General features: G+C 38.3%; 1 protein-coding gene across 5 annotated transcripts in view; it reads left to right on the top strand.

Annotated features, from left to right (window-relative positions):
- NXPH1 (neurexophilin 1) overlaps nucleotides 1-18,132 on the top strand; it is a 175,106-nt gene extending 156,974 nt beyond the window's left edge. For all 5 annotated transcript variants that reach the window (XM_084622000.1, XM_084621998.1, XM_084621999.1 and 2 more), the window contains exon 3: nucleotides 16,295-18,132. In XM_084622000.1, the coding sequence (XP_084478126.1) occupies nucleotides 16,295-17,056 (762 nt within the window). In that variant the 3' untranslated portion in view covers nucleotides 17,057-18,132. The remainder of the gene's footprint in view (nucleotides 1-16,294) is intronic.
- Nucleotides 18,133-20,102: the final 1,970 nt, after the last annotated feature.

Below are 20,102 nucleotides of genomic sequence, written 5' to 3'. Positions count from 1 at the left end.
AGAAAGACTGAAGTAAGGTGTATTACAGACTTAAAATTAGTTACATTTACTAAGATGCCTGGATTTCTTTCTAGAAATGATGCAGTCACGGAGGCAGGGGGAAGAATAATTATGAAGGTCTTGTTGCAATCACTGTGTTATAAAATGAGGATATGCATTTGAATGCTAGGACTTTAACCTGCTGCATGTATTTTATTCCTTTAACCTTCTATCTTCTGCTTGAATGGGAAAGATAAAGCATTTTAAATTGGTACAATCTAGTAATGTCCAAGGTAAGTCAAAGAGAATCAAAATACTCTTGATTCTATTTATTTGCCTTTTAAAGTCCATTTTTAGATCAAGGAATATTGGCAACTAGAGGCAAAGTGGACTTTTGACCACTAGTAGATTATCTGCAGTGGAATATCTACAGAATTTTTCCACTGGATCTCAGGATAAACATAGGCTAGGAGGAACAAGTATCATTGATTCCAAAGCCAGAAGGAACCATTGTAATCATCTGGTCTGACGTCCTGTATAACACAGGCCATACAACTTCCCTGAAAAAATTCCTAGAGACTCTCTTTTAGAAAAACATCCAATCTTGATTTAAAAATTGTCAGTGATGGAGAATCCTCCCTGATCCTTAGTAAAGTGTTCCAGTGGTTAATTACTCTCACCATTAAAAATGTATACCTTATTTGCATTCTGAATTAGTCTAGCTTCAACTTCCAGCCATTGGATCGTAATATATCTTTCTCTGCTAGATTGAGGAGCCCACTATTAAATATTTGTTCCCTGTGTAGGTACTTTATAGACTGTAATCAAGTAACACCTTAACATTCTCTTTATTAAGCTAAATATATTGAGCTCCTTGTGTCTATCAATATAAAGTGTCTTTTCTTATTCTTTAATAATTTTTGTGGGTCTTCTCTGAACCATCTCAAGTTTATCAATATCTTTCTTGAATTGTGTGCACCAGAACTGGACACAGTAGTCCAGCAACAGTTGCATCAGTGCCAGGTAAAATAACCTCTCTACTTTTACTCAAGACTCCCCTGGTTATGCATCTCATGATCAGCTGTTGATCATGATCAGCTCTGCCACCAACAGAGGTTTTGTTCAATAGAAAACTAAAAACAAAAATGCCTAATTTTGTAGAAATTGATAAAAATGACTTGACTATATATAAAAAACCTGAACAAACAAAAACTGTTAAACAAAAAGTTTAATATGACTGGGGGTCATGAGAACTTGAGTGTTTGCAGCAACATGATCATGCCCGCATCTATGATGGAAAAACTTGGTCAAAAAAGGCAGAGGTCTCTTGTGAATTGGCTTCTAGGCCCTATGAGATTGTCACTGCTGAGGGACTGACATATAGACGAAATAGGAGACACCTTCAACAAATCCCAGGCTGAAGGGAAGACAAGGAGACAAGTCATGAGATAGCAAGAGAGGAAGAGTTCAAGTCTTCAGCGATGGAGGAGCATGGCTGGTACTTAGCATCACAATGTAGAGACTGAAGCAATGACATATAGATCCATGAGACCTAGCAGGCACCTCAAAGACTAATAGAAAATTGTTAGTGCATTATTAGGTTTCTTTACTTGTATATATACTGTTGTGTATTATGTTTTTTCATGTTTTTTTGGAAAGGAGAGATGTGAGGAAACCTTTTAAAGAGAGCTATACTTGGGCTCCACTGAGTCTGACAGAGCACAAGGCGATGCCGTGATACAGAGAGTCTCACAGAGAGCAGTCAGACTTCATGGATAGTCTAGGTCTTACAGCTAATAATAAGCATCTACCTCAGTTTTGTCTAAGTATCCTTCATAAGAACCCACAAATATTACAGTTTACACTAGCTGAGGATCTGATCTCACTTATTTAATTATAAAACATGCCTATTTACAATTTTAGGTTGGGCTCACCTGAATTGCAGGTCACTTAAAGTAATCTTTAAATGAAACTATTAGAGGTCTAAGGTGATGATTTGACATCCCTCATCTTCAGGTCAGTTCACAAACAGGAAGAGCTCAGGAAGTAGCAGGGCAAATTTCCAACATGTGCTTCAACCATGAAATGATAATTCTTAATCTACTTTTGAATGGGTGGCAATCTCAGTGCCAGTTCTGTTTGTTCCCTCGCTAAACAGATTACCAGGAAGAGCATCCACTGGCAATTTGGTGTTTGTGATACAGAAAGTGTCTATTAGGAAATGGATTGTGATCACTAATTGATTTCACATATACTACTACCCATCAACCAATAGACAGTTGATCACTATTGACCTTTGCTGGATTTGAACTAGAAACCTAGAGCTAAGGGTCTCTAAATCATTATCAAACATCCCTGCCACATCCCCCGCTATGCAGTGTTGTTTTTAACCCTACACTGTCAACAGGAATAGGCTCAGAAATGCCAGTGTTAATTAAAATCGTTGGTTGATATTTTCAGACTAAATATGGATACAGCTGTCTTACTACAGGTGTCCAAGTCTGAAAACCTGGGCCTACTCTTCCAAGACCTCCAGATGAGCATTCTGACTTGAAACCAATGGCAGTTCCAGTCATCAAGGAATTATAAGATTAGGTTGTTTTACTGACAGTTCTCTCATCAGAAACAGAGGTTCTGAATCTTGCCAGTTACAGTTTTTAGGAGGCTCAGTGAACATTTGTTGGTTTCAGCTTGTATAAAGTTCCCACCTCCTAAGTGCCAGGAAAATCCCAAACAACTCGAGATTTGCCTTGTGTTGGGTTTTATTACAAAAGTTGTACATATGATTAACAACAAAATGCTTTTGCCTCCGTGTGAAGTTTCAGGTTTCTGTGTGAAGCACAGAGAAGCAATTTTCTTTTAGTCATTCCTGAATACATTTGCCTTGTTCTGGGCTTACAGTTTCCCTCCCTGACTCATATTGTTCTTAGATAAATACTGGCAGCTTTCAGGCTTTCATTTAATCATAGATACCATTGTGATGGGTGTCTTATTTGCAAATATCAGTCTATCCTGAGCTTAACAGCCAAACAATCAGGATTTAACTACTAAAACTATGCAACAACATTCTTACAAAACTCACACTTGGTACATACGTGTTTTCTCTGACTGTACTTAACATTACATAAAACAATACGCTACCTGGTGGCTGGTAATCATAGTTAAATTGGTATTAACTTGGAGAAAACAGTTTCTTATGGATATGACAGTTGAGTGGGTAGGTTCATATACCCAAGAGAGGGGTGTGTGTGTGTGTGTGTGTGTGTGTATATATACACACATATATATACACATACATACATACACACATACATTCACATACACACCCCTTGGGGATATGAACCTACCCCACTCAACTGTCATATCCATAAGAAACTGTTAACTGGTTAATGATGCTTAAGATGCATGCATACTTAACTTGTTCATTTACTGTATCAAAAAGCTACAGCTTGGCTTTATTTCTTATAATAGATGGTTTGCAGATATCAGATACTATTTTTTAAGGTCTAGTTTCTATCCATATTGCCACTGATTAAGTTTATCTAAGATAATGAATTTGGTTTCAGTTTTGAGCCACTTTGCTTAGGAAGTTGGATATTGTGAAAAACGTTAATTTACAAGAAACCAAATAGCTTTGTTAAACAGTATTATTGCAGGATTCTGAATCTCTTGTATGTGTTGACAATGGGAGGTTGCAGCCCACATTTTAAATTTTAAAGGGAAAGACACGATGGGAAAAGTTTTGTAAAATGTTTGATTCTAGAGGTTTGAGACAAATAGAAATAGTTTCCTTCAATGCCCAGTTAATTCAACTGGAGTCTTTCCCCAACTTAAGTGGGCACTGGACTTGACCAATACATGTAAAAAAATAAAAGCCAGAAATAGAAAAACTTTTTAAACTGACCCACTTTAAAAACAGCAGATTAAGCTAAAGAACTCTGGGCTTAATCATGCTCACCTAACTCGTGTGATTATTTAAAAGTCAATGAAGTTAGTTATGTGATCAGGGTGAGAAAGATTTAGTCTTTTGTCTATATTTGCAGAAATCAAATTCAAGTTTTATTAAATACATGACAATCCAGTGGAAACCAGGGATGGGGGGAGGATTGCAAATGGCACCCCCATGAGCAAGCAAGGCCCACTACACCCTGAGGGGATTGACTTTAAGGGAGGGCAGATGGTGTTGGCAACTATGGCTCTTTGCATGGCTTTCAGCTGGGGGAAAATCCCTGAAAACTGAAGTCAGAGATCCATCCCCAGGGCGTGAGCTAAATCAGCAGCTTGTGGCTGCTCTGGCTGGTTTTCTGCTCTTTTTATTGCCACAACTTGCCTCTGGGCTGGCTTTCTGACACCAAAAAAGCTTGTGACCTTTCCAATTCATTTAATCTGATTTTATACCTCTGCCAAATAATTTAATGAACCTCTTTTTCATGAATGAACAAGAGAGTGTGATCTATTGTGTAGGGCATTGGATTGGGAGTCAGGAGATCTGGAGTCTATGCCTTGCTCTGCCACTGTCCCGCTATGTGACTTAGGGCAAGGCATTCATATGTTTCTCCTTCAACCCTTTCTCTGTCTTGTCTATTTAGACTGTAGCTGCCTTAGGGCAGACACTGTTTCATACTGTGTATTTTGCAGTTACTAGCACAATGGGGTCCTGATCTCAGTTGGGGCCTCTAAGCTCTCAAGTAATATAAATAAAAATATATACCATTAACTATTGTTAATGAAAGAGACAATAGCAGCTCTCCTTCACACCAGGCAAAATGGACTGCTAAGCATGGCTATTTAAAATGTGGTTTAGAAAATATATTGTAGTGAAACTATAAGTGTAGGAGTGAGGTTTTTAATATTTTTTCAAAGCTATGTTTTGTATCAGTGGTTGGCAGTAACAAATGAAATTTTCTTGCTAAAGTAAATTTGTTTTCCATGGCTGCTCAGCCACAGAACTATAGCAGATGAGACCATGAAAAGATACTTCTTGCTTTTGAACAGATATAGGAATATTTCGATAGATTATGATCTTCATCCATCTTCGACTAGGTAACTTGAATGTTTATTCTCTTAAAGGCAATCAGCCAAAATCTGGAATGATTCACTGCTGTGAAATCCCATGCGTAAAAGTGGCTGGACAGCTGTAAGCATAGACAGAATTTACCTAAATGACTTCAACACGGCCAAACCGGAGATGGTCAAAATGATCTGTGGTCAAATAAAAATCAACTCAAACATGAAGTTGGTTTTTTGTTTTTATTGTTCCAAAAATTCTGTTTTCTCCTTTTTCATTTGTGAGTACCTCTGCACTTCCTGGTTCCAGGTGGAACTGCTATTCCACAGCAAAGTCTGAACTTGTGGTATTTTCATATCTCCCCGACATGCTGGAGATCTAATCTCAAAGCCTTGTCTTGTGAGAATTCCAGCTTAAATTCATGGATGCCTGTGGTTTTCTAAGGTTCAGATAAGCCTCTAAATCCCACACATTTTGTGGGTTTCCCAATAAACCAAATATTGGCCAGCATGAAAAGGCCAAACAAGTCCCAATTTGTTTTACCCATGTGACTAGCCCCTGTGAAGTCAGGTTTGAATACCAGCTTACCATCCCCTTCCCCCCTCTGTTTTTCCTTCTAACAGAAAAAGTGAAAAGTGAAGACACCACAACTTTATTAGGACAGAAACAGCATTTGCTGAAAAATATATAATCTTTCAGCCACCCGTCATTTGGAGGAAGCACTTAGGACTGGGGCACTCCTCTTTAATTTATTCGTTTGGACCAAGATTCCTTAGGTCACATTGTGTCCAGCTGCTTCATGTGTAAGATGAGGGCTCAAGAAGTCTCCCCCTGTTGTTTTGCACAGCAGCTGAGTACAACTCAAGTAACTGCAGATCAGACATTTGGAACTTTTTCTGTAGAATTTAAAAGAGAAAATATGAAGAATTTATGAAATTTGTGCTCAGGCTTTGATAAAATCTCATTCCTGGATTCTCTGGACACATGAGCTGTGCTTGGCACAAGTTTACAAGTATAAAATGACTGTGGTATTTGCCAACACAGACATTAAATAAACAGTATTTAACCCATTGTCAACCACTTTGGGATAACTTGAGAATGAAAAGCCCTGTATCAAACTGTTATGTTGCAGGCACACAACAACCCTGACAATTATGCTTACTGTCCAGTAGCTGGATGTGCTGAGACAACGTTCATATATTTCCCCTTAAGTTTTTCCTTTCATTGGGAACAATTTTTCATAGAACATCCTCCTTCAACTTGTGTGTCAATGCCCTAAGGCCTTTTTACTCATCTAGATTTAAATTAATGACCTCACTGATGACACCAGCAATTGAACCATCGCTCTCAAGAGCCAAGAACCGCATATTGAATTTGATTAATACTGCTGGCTACTAATTTTCACTTTTAATTAGGTATGACACTATTGTAGGAAGAAAATACTGCAGTGCATAAAACAAATAGCATGCATCTGCGGCAGCATTCTACTGTATGACCCCAACCTGTTTTATTTAGTTGAGCTGCTACTGAACGTTCTTCCACAACATCCACTTGGACTGATAATGAGAAAAATACCACAAGCCTAAAGCCTACCTGTTAAAGTTTAAGGATAATCTAATGTGAATAAGTAATTTGTCAGACAAATGTTGTTAGATTACATGATGCGTGAACATGTATCTAATGGCATTGGGTACTTTCCTTTATCTCTTTGATACATTTACTGGATGAGTGTCATGTGACAATAGTGAAGAATCACAGAAAGACCAACATTCTAACACAAGAGGTGGTATTATCCCTGAAGCTACTCATGTCTCTGCTTCACAGTAGAGGTTCTGCTGAGAACCATTCTTTGCCCCTCTGCTGCTTGGTTTCTTGTTTGGGCATTAAAGAAACAGCACTCTTGTTCTTTCAGTGGAGTTTTGCTGGCTTTTGACATCTACACACCAACTGAGCAAGTAGAAAGCAAACATACTTAGCAAAGAAAAAAATTCCCACTCCTCATTACATTCTCAAGGATTGGAAGATTGTGCTGATAGTGTTCACAAGCCAATATAGCGGGAGTATTGTGTACTCCCAAAGGGAGACATTTTGAAAAGCACATAGAATTGAACTTCACTGGAAGTTAGGCATACAGCTGCCCTTTGCGCCTTACAAAAAATCTCCCCTAAAGTATTGGAGTGTTAGTCTGTATCCACAAAAACAATGAGGAGTCTGGTGGCACCTTAAAGACTTACAGATTTATTTGGGCATAAGCTTTCGTGGGTAAAAAACCCACTTCTTCAGATGCATGGAGTAAAAATAAATATATTGGTACATGAAGAGAAGGGAGTTACCTTACAAGTGGAGAACGAGCATTGACACGACCAATTCAATCAGGGTGGATGTGGTCCACTCCCAATAACTGATGAGGAGGTGTCAATATCAAGAGCGGGGAAATTGCTTTTGTAGTGAGCCAGCCACTCCCAGCCACTCCCACCAAATTAATAGTGTTAAGTTTGCAAATGAATTGTAGCTCTGCAGTTTCTCTTTGAAATCTATTTTTGAAGGTTTTTTTTTGAAGGATGGCTACTTTTAAATCTGTTATTGAATGTCCCGGGAGATTGAAGTGTTCTCCTACTGGCTTTTGTATGTTACCATTCCTGTTGTCTGATTTGTGTCCATTTATTCTTTTATGTAGAGACTGTCCGGTTTGGCCAATGTTCATGGCAGAGGGGCATTGCTGGCATATATCACATTAGTAGATATGCAGGTGAATGAGCCCCTGATGGTGTGGCTGATGTGGTTGGGTCCTATGATGGTGTCACTAGAGTAGATATGCAAAAAGAAAAGGAGTACTTGTGGCACCTTACAGACTAACAAACTTATTTGAGCATAAGCTTTTGTGAGCTACAGCTCACTTCATCGGATGTTGTAGCTCACAAAAGCTTATGCCCAAATAAATTTGTTAGTCTTTAAGGTGCCACAAGTACTCCTTTTCTTTTTGCGAATATATACTAACATGGCTGCTACTCTGAAACCTGTCATTAGAGTAGATATGGGGACAGAGTGGGCAACGGAGTTTGTTACAGGGATTGGTTCTTGGGTTAGTGTTTTTGGGGTGTGGTGTGTAGTTGCTGATGAGTATTTGTTTCAGGTTGCGGCGCTGTCTGTAAGCAAGGACTAGCCTGCCTCCCAAGGTCTGTGAGAGTGAGGGATTGTTTTCCAGGATAGGTTGTAGATCATTGATGATGTGCTGGAGAGGTTTTAGCTGGGGGCTGTACGTGATAGCCAGTGGTGTTCTGTTATTTTCCTTGTTGGGCCTGTCCTGTAGTAGATGACTTCTGGGTACCCGTCTCGCTTTGTCAATCTGTTTCCTCACTTCCCCAGGTGGGTATTGTAGTTTTAAGAATGCTTGATAAAGATCTTGTCTCTGTCTGAGGGATTGGAGCAAATGCGGTTGTATCTTAGGGCTTGGCTGTAGACAATGGATCGTATGATTTGTCCTGGATGGAAGCTGGAGGCATGTAGGTAAGTATAGTGGTCAATAGGTTTCCAGTATAGGGTGGTGTTTATGTGACCATTGCTTATTAGCACTGTAGTGTGCAGGAAGTGGATCTCTTGTGTGGACTGATCCAGGCTGAGGTTGATGGTGGAGTGGAAATTGTGGTAAACCAGGTAGAATTCTTCAAGGGCCTCCTTCCCGTGGGTCCATATGATGAAGATGTCATCAGTGTAGTGCAAGTAGAGGAGGGGCGCTAGGGGACGAGAGCTGAGGAAATGTTCTAAGTCAGCCATAAAAATGTTGGCATACTGTGGGGCCATGCGGGTATGCATAGCAATGCCACTGACTTGAAGGTATAAGTTGTCCCCAAATCTGAAATTTGGGTGAGGACAAAGTCACAAAGCTCAGCCACCGGGTGTGCCATGGCCTCATCAGCGAAATGTTCCTGACAGCTTGTAGTCCATCCTTTTGTGGAATATTGGTTAAAGATCTCCTACATCCATGGTGGCCAGGATGGTGTTTTGAGGAAGATCACCAGTGCATTGTAATTTCCTCGGAAGTCGGTGGTGTCTCAAAGATAGCTAGGAGTGCTGGTAGTCTGAGGAGAGTGTCCAAATAGCCAGATAATCCTGCTGTAAGAGTGCCAATGCCTGAGATGATGAGGTGTCCAGGATTATGGATCTTGGGTAGCAGATAGAATACCCCTGGTTGGGGCTCTAGGGGTGCGTCTGTGTAGATTTGTTCCCGTGCTATAGCAGGGAGTTTCATGAGCAGATGGTGTGGTTTCTTTTGATACTCCTTAGTGGGATCAGAGGATAGTGGCCTGTAGAATGTGGTGTTGGAGAGTTGCCTGGCAGCCTCCTGTTCATAATCCGACCTGTTCATGATGACTACAGCATCTCCTTTGTCAGCCCCTTTAATTATAATGTCAGAGTTGTTTCTGAGGCTGTGGATGGCGTTGCGTTCTGTACGGCTGAGGTTATGGGGCAAGTGATGCTGTTTGTTCACAATTTCAGCCTCTATGCATGTCTGCACTCTATGTAGAAGTCCAGTCTGTCAACAAAAAACTTAAACAAAAATATTCCAAAACAGACTTCAAAGAGAAACTGCAGAGCTACAATTCATTTGCAAACTTAACACCATTAATTTGGGCTTGAATAGGGACTGGGAGTGGCTGGCTCACTACTAAAGCAATTTCCCCTCTCTTGGTGTTGACACCTCCTCATCACTTATTGGGAGTGGACCACATCCACCCTGACTGAATTGGCCGTGTCAATACTGGTTCTCCACTTGTAAGGTAACTCCCTTCTCTTCATGTGCCAATATATTTATTTTTACTCCATGTATCTGAAGAAGTGGGTTTTTTACCCACGAAAGCTTATGCCCAAATAAATCTGTTAGTCTTTAAGGTGCCACCAGACTCCCTAAAATAGACATCTATTTATACACAATAGGTAACTGCAGATGAAAACAGATGATTGTTTATAACAGGAATACATGGGCTGGCCATAGAACTGCTTCTTGTGTATGCGCCTGTTTTCATTTATGCATGCCTATGATGGTTGCACAATTTAGGTGACTATTTTTAAAAATTTGTCTCTCAATATCCTTGACATGAAAATGACACATTCTATCAGCATTAGTGGCTACTGTAACCTTATCAAATAGCAGTTTTGTGCTACTTCATGCAAACTCTGAATAATCCATTTATCAAGCGGATTAGTTATATGAATATTCTAATGCTTCTCTACAAAAAATATGGTGCAGTAATAGACTACTCACATTGACTCACAAACAGCAGTAATGGTCTACTCACATTGATATTAATATGGGAGCTTTTAAATTTTATTGATTTATGGAAGAGCTTAACAATGAAGAATTTTCAGCTAAATGTGGATAATTAGTAATAAGTTACTAGAGGACAATGTTTTGCACATTAGAATACTGTCATCTGCTCCGCTCAATCAGCACAGAACTGCTATTTTCTTGACCGCCTTAGAGTCTTTTTCACCTTGTTCATCCTAATTATGTGGTTATTCATTTATATGAAAAAGGGCATCTTCTTGAACATGGTGGGTATATATATATAGCAGACGACAGCGCAGATTTTTATTAAAATATTGCGCTGTGACCTTTCAGCTATATTCTAATTTTATTTAATATTTCTTTCTACATGTATGCAGAAACTGGCAAGCCAATATTAATAAAAGAGGGCTTACAGGAGTGTGGAATCAGAGCAATAGATCCTTGACAAAAGTTATTTACCTAGCTAGAGTTTCATTTGAAAGTTAACAGAACTCTGTGATGCTTGTATAAAGCAGTGGTCTTAAAACTCTGTTAGACATTTTAACCCACTTTAATTTATTCCATGAAAATTTAATCCCCTGCTGAATGGAGCTGGTGTGAATTTTCAAAAGTCATAATCCACTGAAGTGAAAAATCTTTAATGAGGACATAGGCACCAGGCTTCAAGGGTTTAGTTTAAATTCTTTCTAAAAATGTAAAACAGAGGGCAAGAGTTAATAGGATATTTCATACAGTTACATTTCAATCCTCCTCCAAATCTTTATAAATTCACTTGCACCTCCACCATTAGAACCATTCTGGCTGAATTTCTCACACTTCTGAGGCAAAAATGAAGAGCTGTAAAATCGTAATGTGAGGAACTACGCTGTGTATTGTAACTCCGTTTTCTTTCAGATTACAGACTATTATATTACACATGATGGCATAATGTCTTCTAAACTGAAAGAGAAATGACATGGTTTACAAGCCAAACTGCATACATTCTGACATAATTATTTTATCATGCAAGAAAATGAAAACAAACTACACAACATCAGACACTTTTCTGGCTCTTCTGCTGCTGTGGAAGTTTTGCCATTGAATTTAGTGGGGACGATTTGTCCCTTAAATTGAAAAGTTATTAATGCTCTCTGTAAAATTGTTCCATAGAAACAATTGTAAACATATTTTTACTTACTCAGTGAATTTTTTTAATTATATTATATGACATAATACCTGTAAGAGTCACTTGGGGCCAGATTTTAAAAGATCTTTAGGCACCTGGATATTAAGGATGGAAATAACTGACATGACCATTTGCATTAGTACTGTATATCAGATTTTTTTGATGAAAACTAAAAGTTTTCTGCACAAAGCAGACACAGTCTGCAAAAAATTTTGTTCCATCAAAAATCCAATTTTCCACAGGAAAACAATTTTAATGGAAACAATTTTGACCAGTCCTGCCCAAGATATCTCTGACCCTGTCAGCAATGCTTGGACAATATTTTCACTAGTATGGATGACTGCACATTTCCAATGTGCAGTAGTTGGCATGGAGGGCATTTCTCAGCCTTAGGTCTCAGAGTATTTTCATTTTCTTATTATCTTTCAAGTATAATTTTTATGCTTTTATTTTATTTTCCTCTCATGGTACATCAAGGCAGAGAAAAAAGCCCAGATTCTCTTCATGCCCTTTTCTTTTCTAACCTCTTGATTATTTACTTAAGAACTATAAAACAACTTCTAGAGCCAGATCCTCAGCTGGTGTAAATGGAGCTATGCAATTAATTAATCCAAATGATGATCTGGGCCTTAAAGCTTAGACACCTTCTGCATCCTTGTTTCTTAGGGATCATACTGATCAGTGTTCATATGAGAAGAACAAGAAATGTGCCCTTTGTTTTGTTTCCCGGGAAATTGCAGCAACATCAACAGCAGAGGATGTTCTAGTGGATTCAGCTGATCATGTGCGCTGAGAACTGGAACCTCAGCAAAGTAGATCAAAGTACAACAGGGTCCTAAATCTTCAGATCTTCCCATCAACCAACCAACAAACAATAATGTTTATGCATAGACATTGGATCTAGGTGAGAATTCTGAGTGCTTGTGTCTTGTCATTAGAGTGCCATTTAGACCTATGTGATGTTCATATTCCTGTACTAGCAAAGTACCTGAGGCATCTGGCCAGGGAGTCAGAATACTGTGTTGCTCTACACAGTGAATATGCAAACACTGAGCTGACAAATTCCTATTACGGTATGCCAGCCAAAATTAACTTGGGTTTTTTTGATTAGTTATTTACCTGAAGAGAGAAATTTCCTACCTTGAGTATTAGATTGTTTGTTTGCATTTCCATTTGCCCTCAAGTATTCATACATTTAGAGGAATAAATACATAATTTCTAAACCAATACTGTAATTACATATAATGAACTGTAATAGATCTACAGTATAATGAAAGACTAAGAAATCAAGAGTCATTTTGTACCACTTGGATATTTAAAAAAACGTATCTGATCTCAAGCATCCAGGTTTGGCCTACGGTAGTTAATAAGTTCATGTGCATGAGGGATGTCTTTAAATTGAACCCCAAAGGCTTTGAGGTAAATGAGTTACCCTCTCTTAGGGAGTCTTAAATGAGACAATAATACTCATGAAAAACACATCTAATGAAGTTAATGTCAAATCAGTGAAATATCACTGTGAAAATGTCTTCAGTCTCTAAAAGGATCAGACAAAGACTGGAGTGTTTTGTTGAAACTCAGTGAAACTGGACATACAAATCAATTCCATAGTCATGAAAATATACTTTGTCTCCATAATATAAACTTCATATATTATTTTCACTGAAAGCTCTGTCAAAAATTACAAAAAATATATTGAACAGCAATTTGTCATTATTCATGGGAAAAGGATGACCAGACGATAGTGTGATTTCTGATACCAAGAGGGTCTGGTGACTCTATCTAGAGGAAATATGCATTCTCCATCTAAAAGGCCAGGACCAAGGCCCATTGTACTCATTGTGAGTCTTTCAGTGAGCTCTGTGGGCTTTGAATCAGGCCCCCAAATATCTTCTACTCTTTGTTGTAGTTCCCTTCTGAACACCACCTTCCACTATTATACTCATTTAAAAATTGAAAGCATTTCTTTGTTGAAGAAAAAAAAATCATGCATTGTAGTAGGTATACCTGTCAGCATTTCATACTTTACCTATTACTATTTGTATTATGGTTGTGCCTAAAGCTCCCAATGAGAATCAGAGCTCCTTTGTGCTAGGCACTATATAAACCTATAGTAAGAGACAGTCCAAAGAGCTTCTGTTGATAGAAACTTAAATCATAGTACAGATTTTGGAAATGTAGTGTACAGTACAACCCAAATAAATCTTGACATTTATTGTCCATGATAGTTAAATTTACTGTGATGTTTATGTAGGCCCAATGCTAATTATAGCGAATACTACAAATCCCCCATCCTGCAAAAATGTACTCAAGTAACTTTCCATGTGAGAGGAGTCCCACTGAACTCTACTGCAGTATGGTAAACAATTCAGTGCAGAACATATCAAGAATTAAATGGCACCTGATATATATTCAGTGAGATGGGGGAAGAGAAAGCAAAATGGATGTTATAGTACATGTATTTTTGAACTGTGTGTACATGCTCTAGGGATGAAGACATTCACAACTAATTGAAATACTTAATATTTTTTGCATATCATTGAATATTGAAAATTGGTCCTGTTTTCATGATATTTTTATGCTAAAATGGGATCATTTTCAAGTGCAATAGTTTTTGCTTAACAAACGTGCAAAATGTCATAGGTTTGGATGTTTTCTTACAATTATATTACAGTTTCTGTGACAGTTTTGAGATGGTTGGGTAGATGTGAACACATATATAACAAAATCATAAAATAAATCCTGCTTTTCCACATGGCTGTATTAGCTGTATTCCACTACATGGTGCGCACATCTGGGGGGATATATGTATAGTTACAATACAACACAGTAGTAGTATGGGAAAAAGCTATAGGGTTAAAAACAAGATACTATCATTTTGCAAATAATACTACTTTGATGAGCAATGAATTGTATTGTTAGCCCTTTTGGGTGCTCTTATACTGTTTAGTCAGACTCTTTGCTTAGATGCCTGACTAGGGAGGGCAGGAGCAGGTCTTTAATCATGAATGCAGCCAGTTACCCAAATAGAAAATCACAAACAGAGGTCTCAGGGCCAACTGCGTGACTAGAAGCTCTTAAACTATTACAAAATCAATGAGAGTAACAATCAATTGCGTTTGTTAGGTCAGATATGAAACAATGTGTCTTGCTTGGAATTTGAAGCTTCCATTTAAACTTGAGATATACTAGCTTTTAAAACACTCATGATTTGTAGCCGACAGCAAGTATTTCAGAAATATCCACTTCTTCTCTGGGGTGCTTGGTTTTATGTAGTCTAAAAAAAGAGCTTTTCTTTAAAATGAGCTTTATGGTATTACATCCGGTTATGTGGGAATTTGCTGTTTAATCCTATGAAATGTAACTCACTGGAACACAAATGTTTTTTAAAAAAAGGAAGGAGAAGAAAAAGCAAACTGACGAGAGTAAAATATGAAAATAAGCAATTTATTTCCTACCTTCAGATTGCAGGTACACTAAATCTGCTAGTTAACTGCTTAAATTCATGCTAGACTGGCACATTTCTTTTAACCACATTTCTCCTATTTTGCTCTCACTCCTCATAAGCCTCTGCAAAATTATGTTCTAAGTCTCTCTCCCCATGATATCTTCATTGCTGCTTCATTAAGTAGTTCTCCTTCAGAACATTTCATTACAGCCTCTCTCCTTGCTCACTGAGTTGATGCTAAGACACAGGTACAAACCACCTATCAAATGCTTGGCAGTATTTATCCTTCCTGCCATTCAAAAGATGGAAAAATCATCCAAGGGATTAATCCTAAATAAAGAGCACATTCTATTTATTTCTTCTCTCTGCCCTGTCCCCACCCCAACTTGAAAGGCATTGGTGCTATTCTGCTAATACTCTGACTGACTTAATTTTTTTTTAAAAGGCTGTCATTGTACCTGTCATCCCTTCAAGATGTTTAGTTTCCATGTAGCATGTCTGGGAGGGGGCGTAACTACCCTGGGAAGAGAAATCTGGTCAGCAACACAGTTCAATTCCATGTTTATCAGGATATGGAAATATCTTTGTTATATTTGCTGCCTTTCAATACAAATATCTCTAGATTGCACCAGCAAGAAGGCTTCACACTATACGTGTTATATTGTTTCCACTGAATTTCAGGGAGTGGCGATATGTCCAGTTAATTTTGATAAAGGGAGGAGGCATTTATAAAAGCAAACAGGATAAAGGGATGGCTCCTAAAACACCTGTATGATGAAAGTACCAGCGAGGGCTGCTGTGATGCTCATTGTAGCTAGGCAAAGGAGTTAAGAGCAGCATCGGTCCACTTACAAAACCAAGACTATTCAGCTTACCCTTCAGATAGTATGACAGTGTGTACTTTATTTTTAAAGCTAGAAGGGAAAAATGAATATGGTTAGCTTAGGTCTTTTTGCTCTGGTGCTGACAGATGTGAGAAATTGGCCCTGACGTTTTTAGATTCCTCAGGATTTCAGGGCAAGGTTTTCATGATTTTATAAAACTTTGATCTGTATTTTTGAACTGTTCATTTCACTTAGATATTCACTTTTGTAATCTTCACTTTAGGAGTCAAAACACTCACTTGGATTTCAATGCTGTATAATTCACTTGGGACTGAAATATGGCTTGGGCTGCACAGTGGTACAGGTTATATCAGGCATCCCCTCTGCAGAGCTGTTACATCCTCTTTGCCTATAGGTGGGGGTGGGGGGAGAATTGGGCAGAGCCTTGGCTTTGCCCCTTCTCATCCTTAAAACTAATTTTAACTCTGTTTAATTCTGAACTATAATCTCTTTGGCCTTAGATGGGAGCAATGGGTTTTGTAGGTACCTATCTCAATCTGATCTCTTTTTTCCCCCCCCCCAGGTCACATGTGCAAATTTAACAAATGGCGGCAAATCAGAACTTCTAAAATCAAGCAGCTCCAAATCCACACTAAAGCACATATGGACAGAAAGCAGCAAAGACTTGTCCATCAGCCGACTGCTATCACAGACTTTTCATGGCAAAGAAAATGATACAGATTTGGACCTGCGATATGATGCCCCAGAAACGTATTCTGAGCAAGATCTCTGGGATTGGCTGAGGAACTCCACAGATCTTCAAGAGCCTCGACCCAGAGCAAAGAGACGGCCCATTGTCAAGACTGGGAAATTTAAGAAAATGTTTGGCTGGGGCGACTTTCATTCCAACATCAAAACTGTGAAGTTAAACCTTTTAATAACTGGGAAAATTGTTGATCATGGCAATGGGACGTTTAGCGTTTATTTCAGGCACAATTCCACTGGCCAAGGGAATGTATCTGTGAGCTTGGTACCCCCAACCAAAATAGTGGAATTTGACTTGGCACAACAAACGGTGATTGACGCCAAAGATTCCAAGTCCTTTAACTGTCGCATCGAATATGAAAAGGTCGACAAGGCTACCAAGAACACACTCTGCAACTATGACCCTTCAAAAACATGTTATCAGGAGCAGACCCAAAGTCATGTGTCATGGCTCTGCTCCAAGCCCTTTAAAGTAATCTGTATTTACATTTCCTTTTATAGTACAGATTATAAACTAGTACAGAAGGTGTGTCCTGATTACAACTACCACAGTGACACACCCTACTTCCCTTCGGGTTGAGAATGAACAACATGTGTCTGAGACTCAAGCCTGAGGAATAAAAGAGGTCATATGACAGGGCTGTTACCTCAAAGAAGAAGGCTACCCCTATTGCCTGGAATGTGTCTACACTCTTCTGCTGCTGTCAACTGGCTGAAAATATGTTAGTGGAAAACAATCTAATGTAATTTCTGCCCAGTCAGCTCCATGTATCAATCTAGTTGTAAATCACTATGGATTCGAAATAAAACCACACAGACAAGCACTCTTTTCAGCTCACCTCTATTAAGATTCCTGTTAAGAGGGCTTTCATTGTCTGATACATAATGTTTCAGGATAACCTATCATCAAGCCAAAAGGATTAACTAGACAGAGAATGGTTTCTAACACAAACTGTTTTGGAAATCAACGTTAACGTCTTGAATACATGCCAATCAATAACCCCCACTCATGCATTCTACTGCTTAGACTAGCTGTACTGGTAAATAATACTATAGGAGTAAATGCTGGTTAAAATGGGGGTGGGGGAAGTGTGTCTAGAATTCAGTATTCCTCATTATATGAACACAGCAAAGTATAGTGACTTTTTTCCAGCATTCAGTAGGCACATTCAAGGTGGCGTTAGGTGGCTCTTTTTCTGTGGAGGGAGCCTATTACTAGTAAAGATAAGCAGACATTTGGAATTTACATGTGGGCAGACATTATTGTTACATATTTCTTCACTGAACATTTAAAATGGCAGAGTTGAGACCAGCTGAGCTACTTAAAAACTCTCCAACTGTTCTGCAAGAAGGAAAATGCCTGATAGACAACATGTAAGTTATAAGTGGCTGTTTTATCTTTATTACAAATATTGTAACAAATTCAATATCCTAGTCTTCATTTGTATGAATGGTTTGTATTGTACATAGTTTAACCAGTGTTATTTGAGCTGCTTATTAATATTAACTTGTAATTGTCTCTCTGCTTGTTATTGGTTAAAAACAATCAAGGAAATGAGGAATCCATTTTATCAATGTAGCTGTAAACTCCATTAAAAAGACAGAATAATGTACAAAGCATTTATTCAGCTAAAGTATTGTTGAGAGCTATACATATACAACATTACAATCTGTCTGTATTTAGATATTTTATTTCCAGACAAAAAATGAACTGTACATAAAAATAAAATACTTAAAGTTGAGTTTCAATATGTACTGTGTAGATGGTGGTTTAAATGGTCCAACAAGAAGACTACGCTCAAACTCCATCATGGTTTTCAATCTCCTGTCTTCAAATTTGTGCAGAATTATTCCAAGCTATAGCACGCAGGCAGATCTCAGTGCCGTCATAGGGCCTTGTTGACTTCAGTGGGAGCCATCCCTCAAAGAACAATTTGCAGGAGCAGGGCCTAAATTATTATTAGTCATAAATGAAAGCAACTTACCAATTTAAAAGTAGGAAAAGTTGTTCTGTGTGTGCACAAGTCTGCCTTTGCCTTAATTATAGCCTAGTGCAGGCAAAGACCTCCTTGTATGTAGTGGAAGAATTTTATCCCTCTAATAGGAAAGCAGTTGATTGTGTATCTTTTTTGTATATAGCAGCACACTTTGCCCCACAGCTTCCAGCTATCCAACCACAATAACTTCACTGGTATGTTTACACCTAATTGAAGGCGGCTGGAAAGCATCTCAGATTCCCTCTCATTTCTCTTAGGATTACCATTTGTGCCCACCCACACATGAATTTTATCCTTCACTCCTAGATGGCTGCCAAAGTTATGCTGAGAAAAGTCTATGCAGGAAACAAAGAGAAGCCTTTCCAAAGCCCAAACATGCACTTCTCTAATGCTCCGGAGATTCAAAGGTCTAAGAAGTGAGAAATCAGAGACCATGTCCAATCCCATGTTGAATTGCCTGGGATTTAAATCAAGATCCCAGATGACTCTTTTGTCACCTTAACCCTCTAACTAAAGAATAGTATGAAAATGAAACAAATGAATAAAACTAATGACAAATGTTTCTACCATTGACTATAAGTGAAGGAGAAGCTTCCACAGTATCAAGTCTCTAACTCCTCGGAAACAATATGATAATGGAAATTATTCCTTCATAATACAAGGGGACAATCTTATCACCCTGGATCTGTGAACTCTGCACAGTTTTGGAGAAAAAGATGGTCCAAGCCATAAAGTTCAGATTCTGATCCACATTTCCACAAAGTCCAGGAATATGCAGAGCCAGGATTTTACTTCTGCTCCACCTCTGCTAGTAATTGTGAATAGACTGCTAGTGATTCATGATTTGTATTCTGTGAAAAGTATCTGTTCTGCATATTATAATACATAAAGTTGAAATACTCCACAGTAAGGACGGGCTCCATGTTGAAGTCAATGGAGCCAGGATTTCAGCTTAGGAGTGTGTAAAATACCAGTATTAAACATTATTAGTAACCATTAGAATGATTAATAACCTTTTACACAGGGCATGAGCCTCCACTGACCGGCACTTTTTGTAGTCATTTATATTTGTGTAAAGTGGGTGTAAAATGTTATCACTGGTAGTAATTTATATCAGCTTTGTATGTGCACTCAGTGGTCACCATTTTCAGGTTTTCCTACTCCTTTTTTAAAAAAAAACTTTCCAAATTACGCAATAGATACATGCTTGCTTACTATATACCAATAGCACAACTGCTGTCAATAGAAAAACAAACCAACCAACGGATAGTGAGTGAGTCAACTCCTTCTAACTATGGAAACTTGGTACTTTTTGCTGCTTCTGTCACTCTCATTAATACTATCTTCCTTAACTGTTTTTTTTTAATTGACTACTGTTTTTCATGAACTTAATTGACTTTGGACTCGGAATAGTCCTTTTAGTTGATCTGGATGTGAATATGAATTATAACTCAGTGCATTGCTGAGATACCTAGTTTCTTCACAAGACTCTCTTGGGGAATATTGCATGTGAGGTAAACTTGCTGAAACATGGTTTTAGTCTTCCCATGTGAAAACTGAATCTAATGAATGTAAATACATAGTACCCTGGCTCTGTTAGACAATGTACTTCTGGGTAACTGGGTCTGT

Source organism: Lepidochelys olivacea (assembly GCF_965140295.1).
Source record: "Lepidochelys olivacea isolate rLepOli2 genome assembly, chromosome: 2".
NCBI classification, from domain to species: Eukaryota; Metazoa; Chordata; order Testudines; family Cheloniidae; genus Lepidochelys; species Lepidochelys olivacea.
Note: the sequence above shows the minus strand (reverse complement) of the source record. Positions and strands in the feature narration are given on the sequence as shown.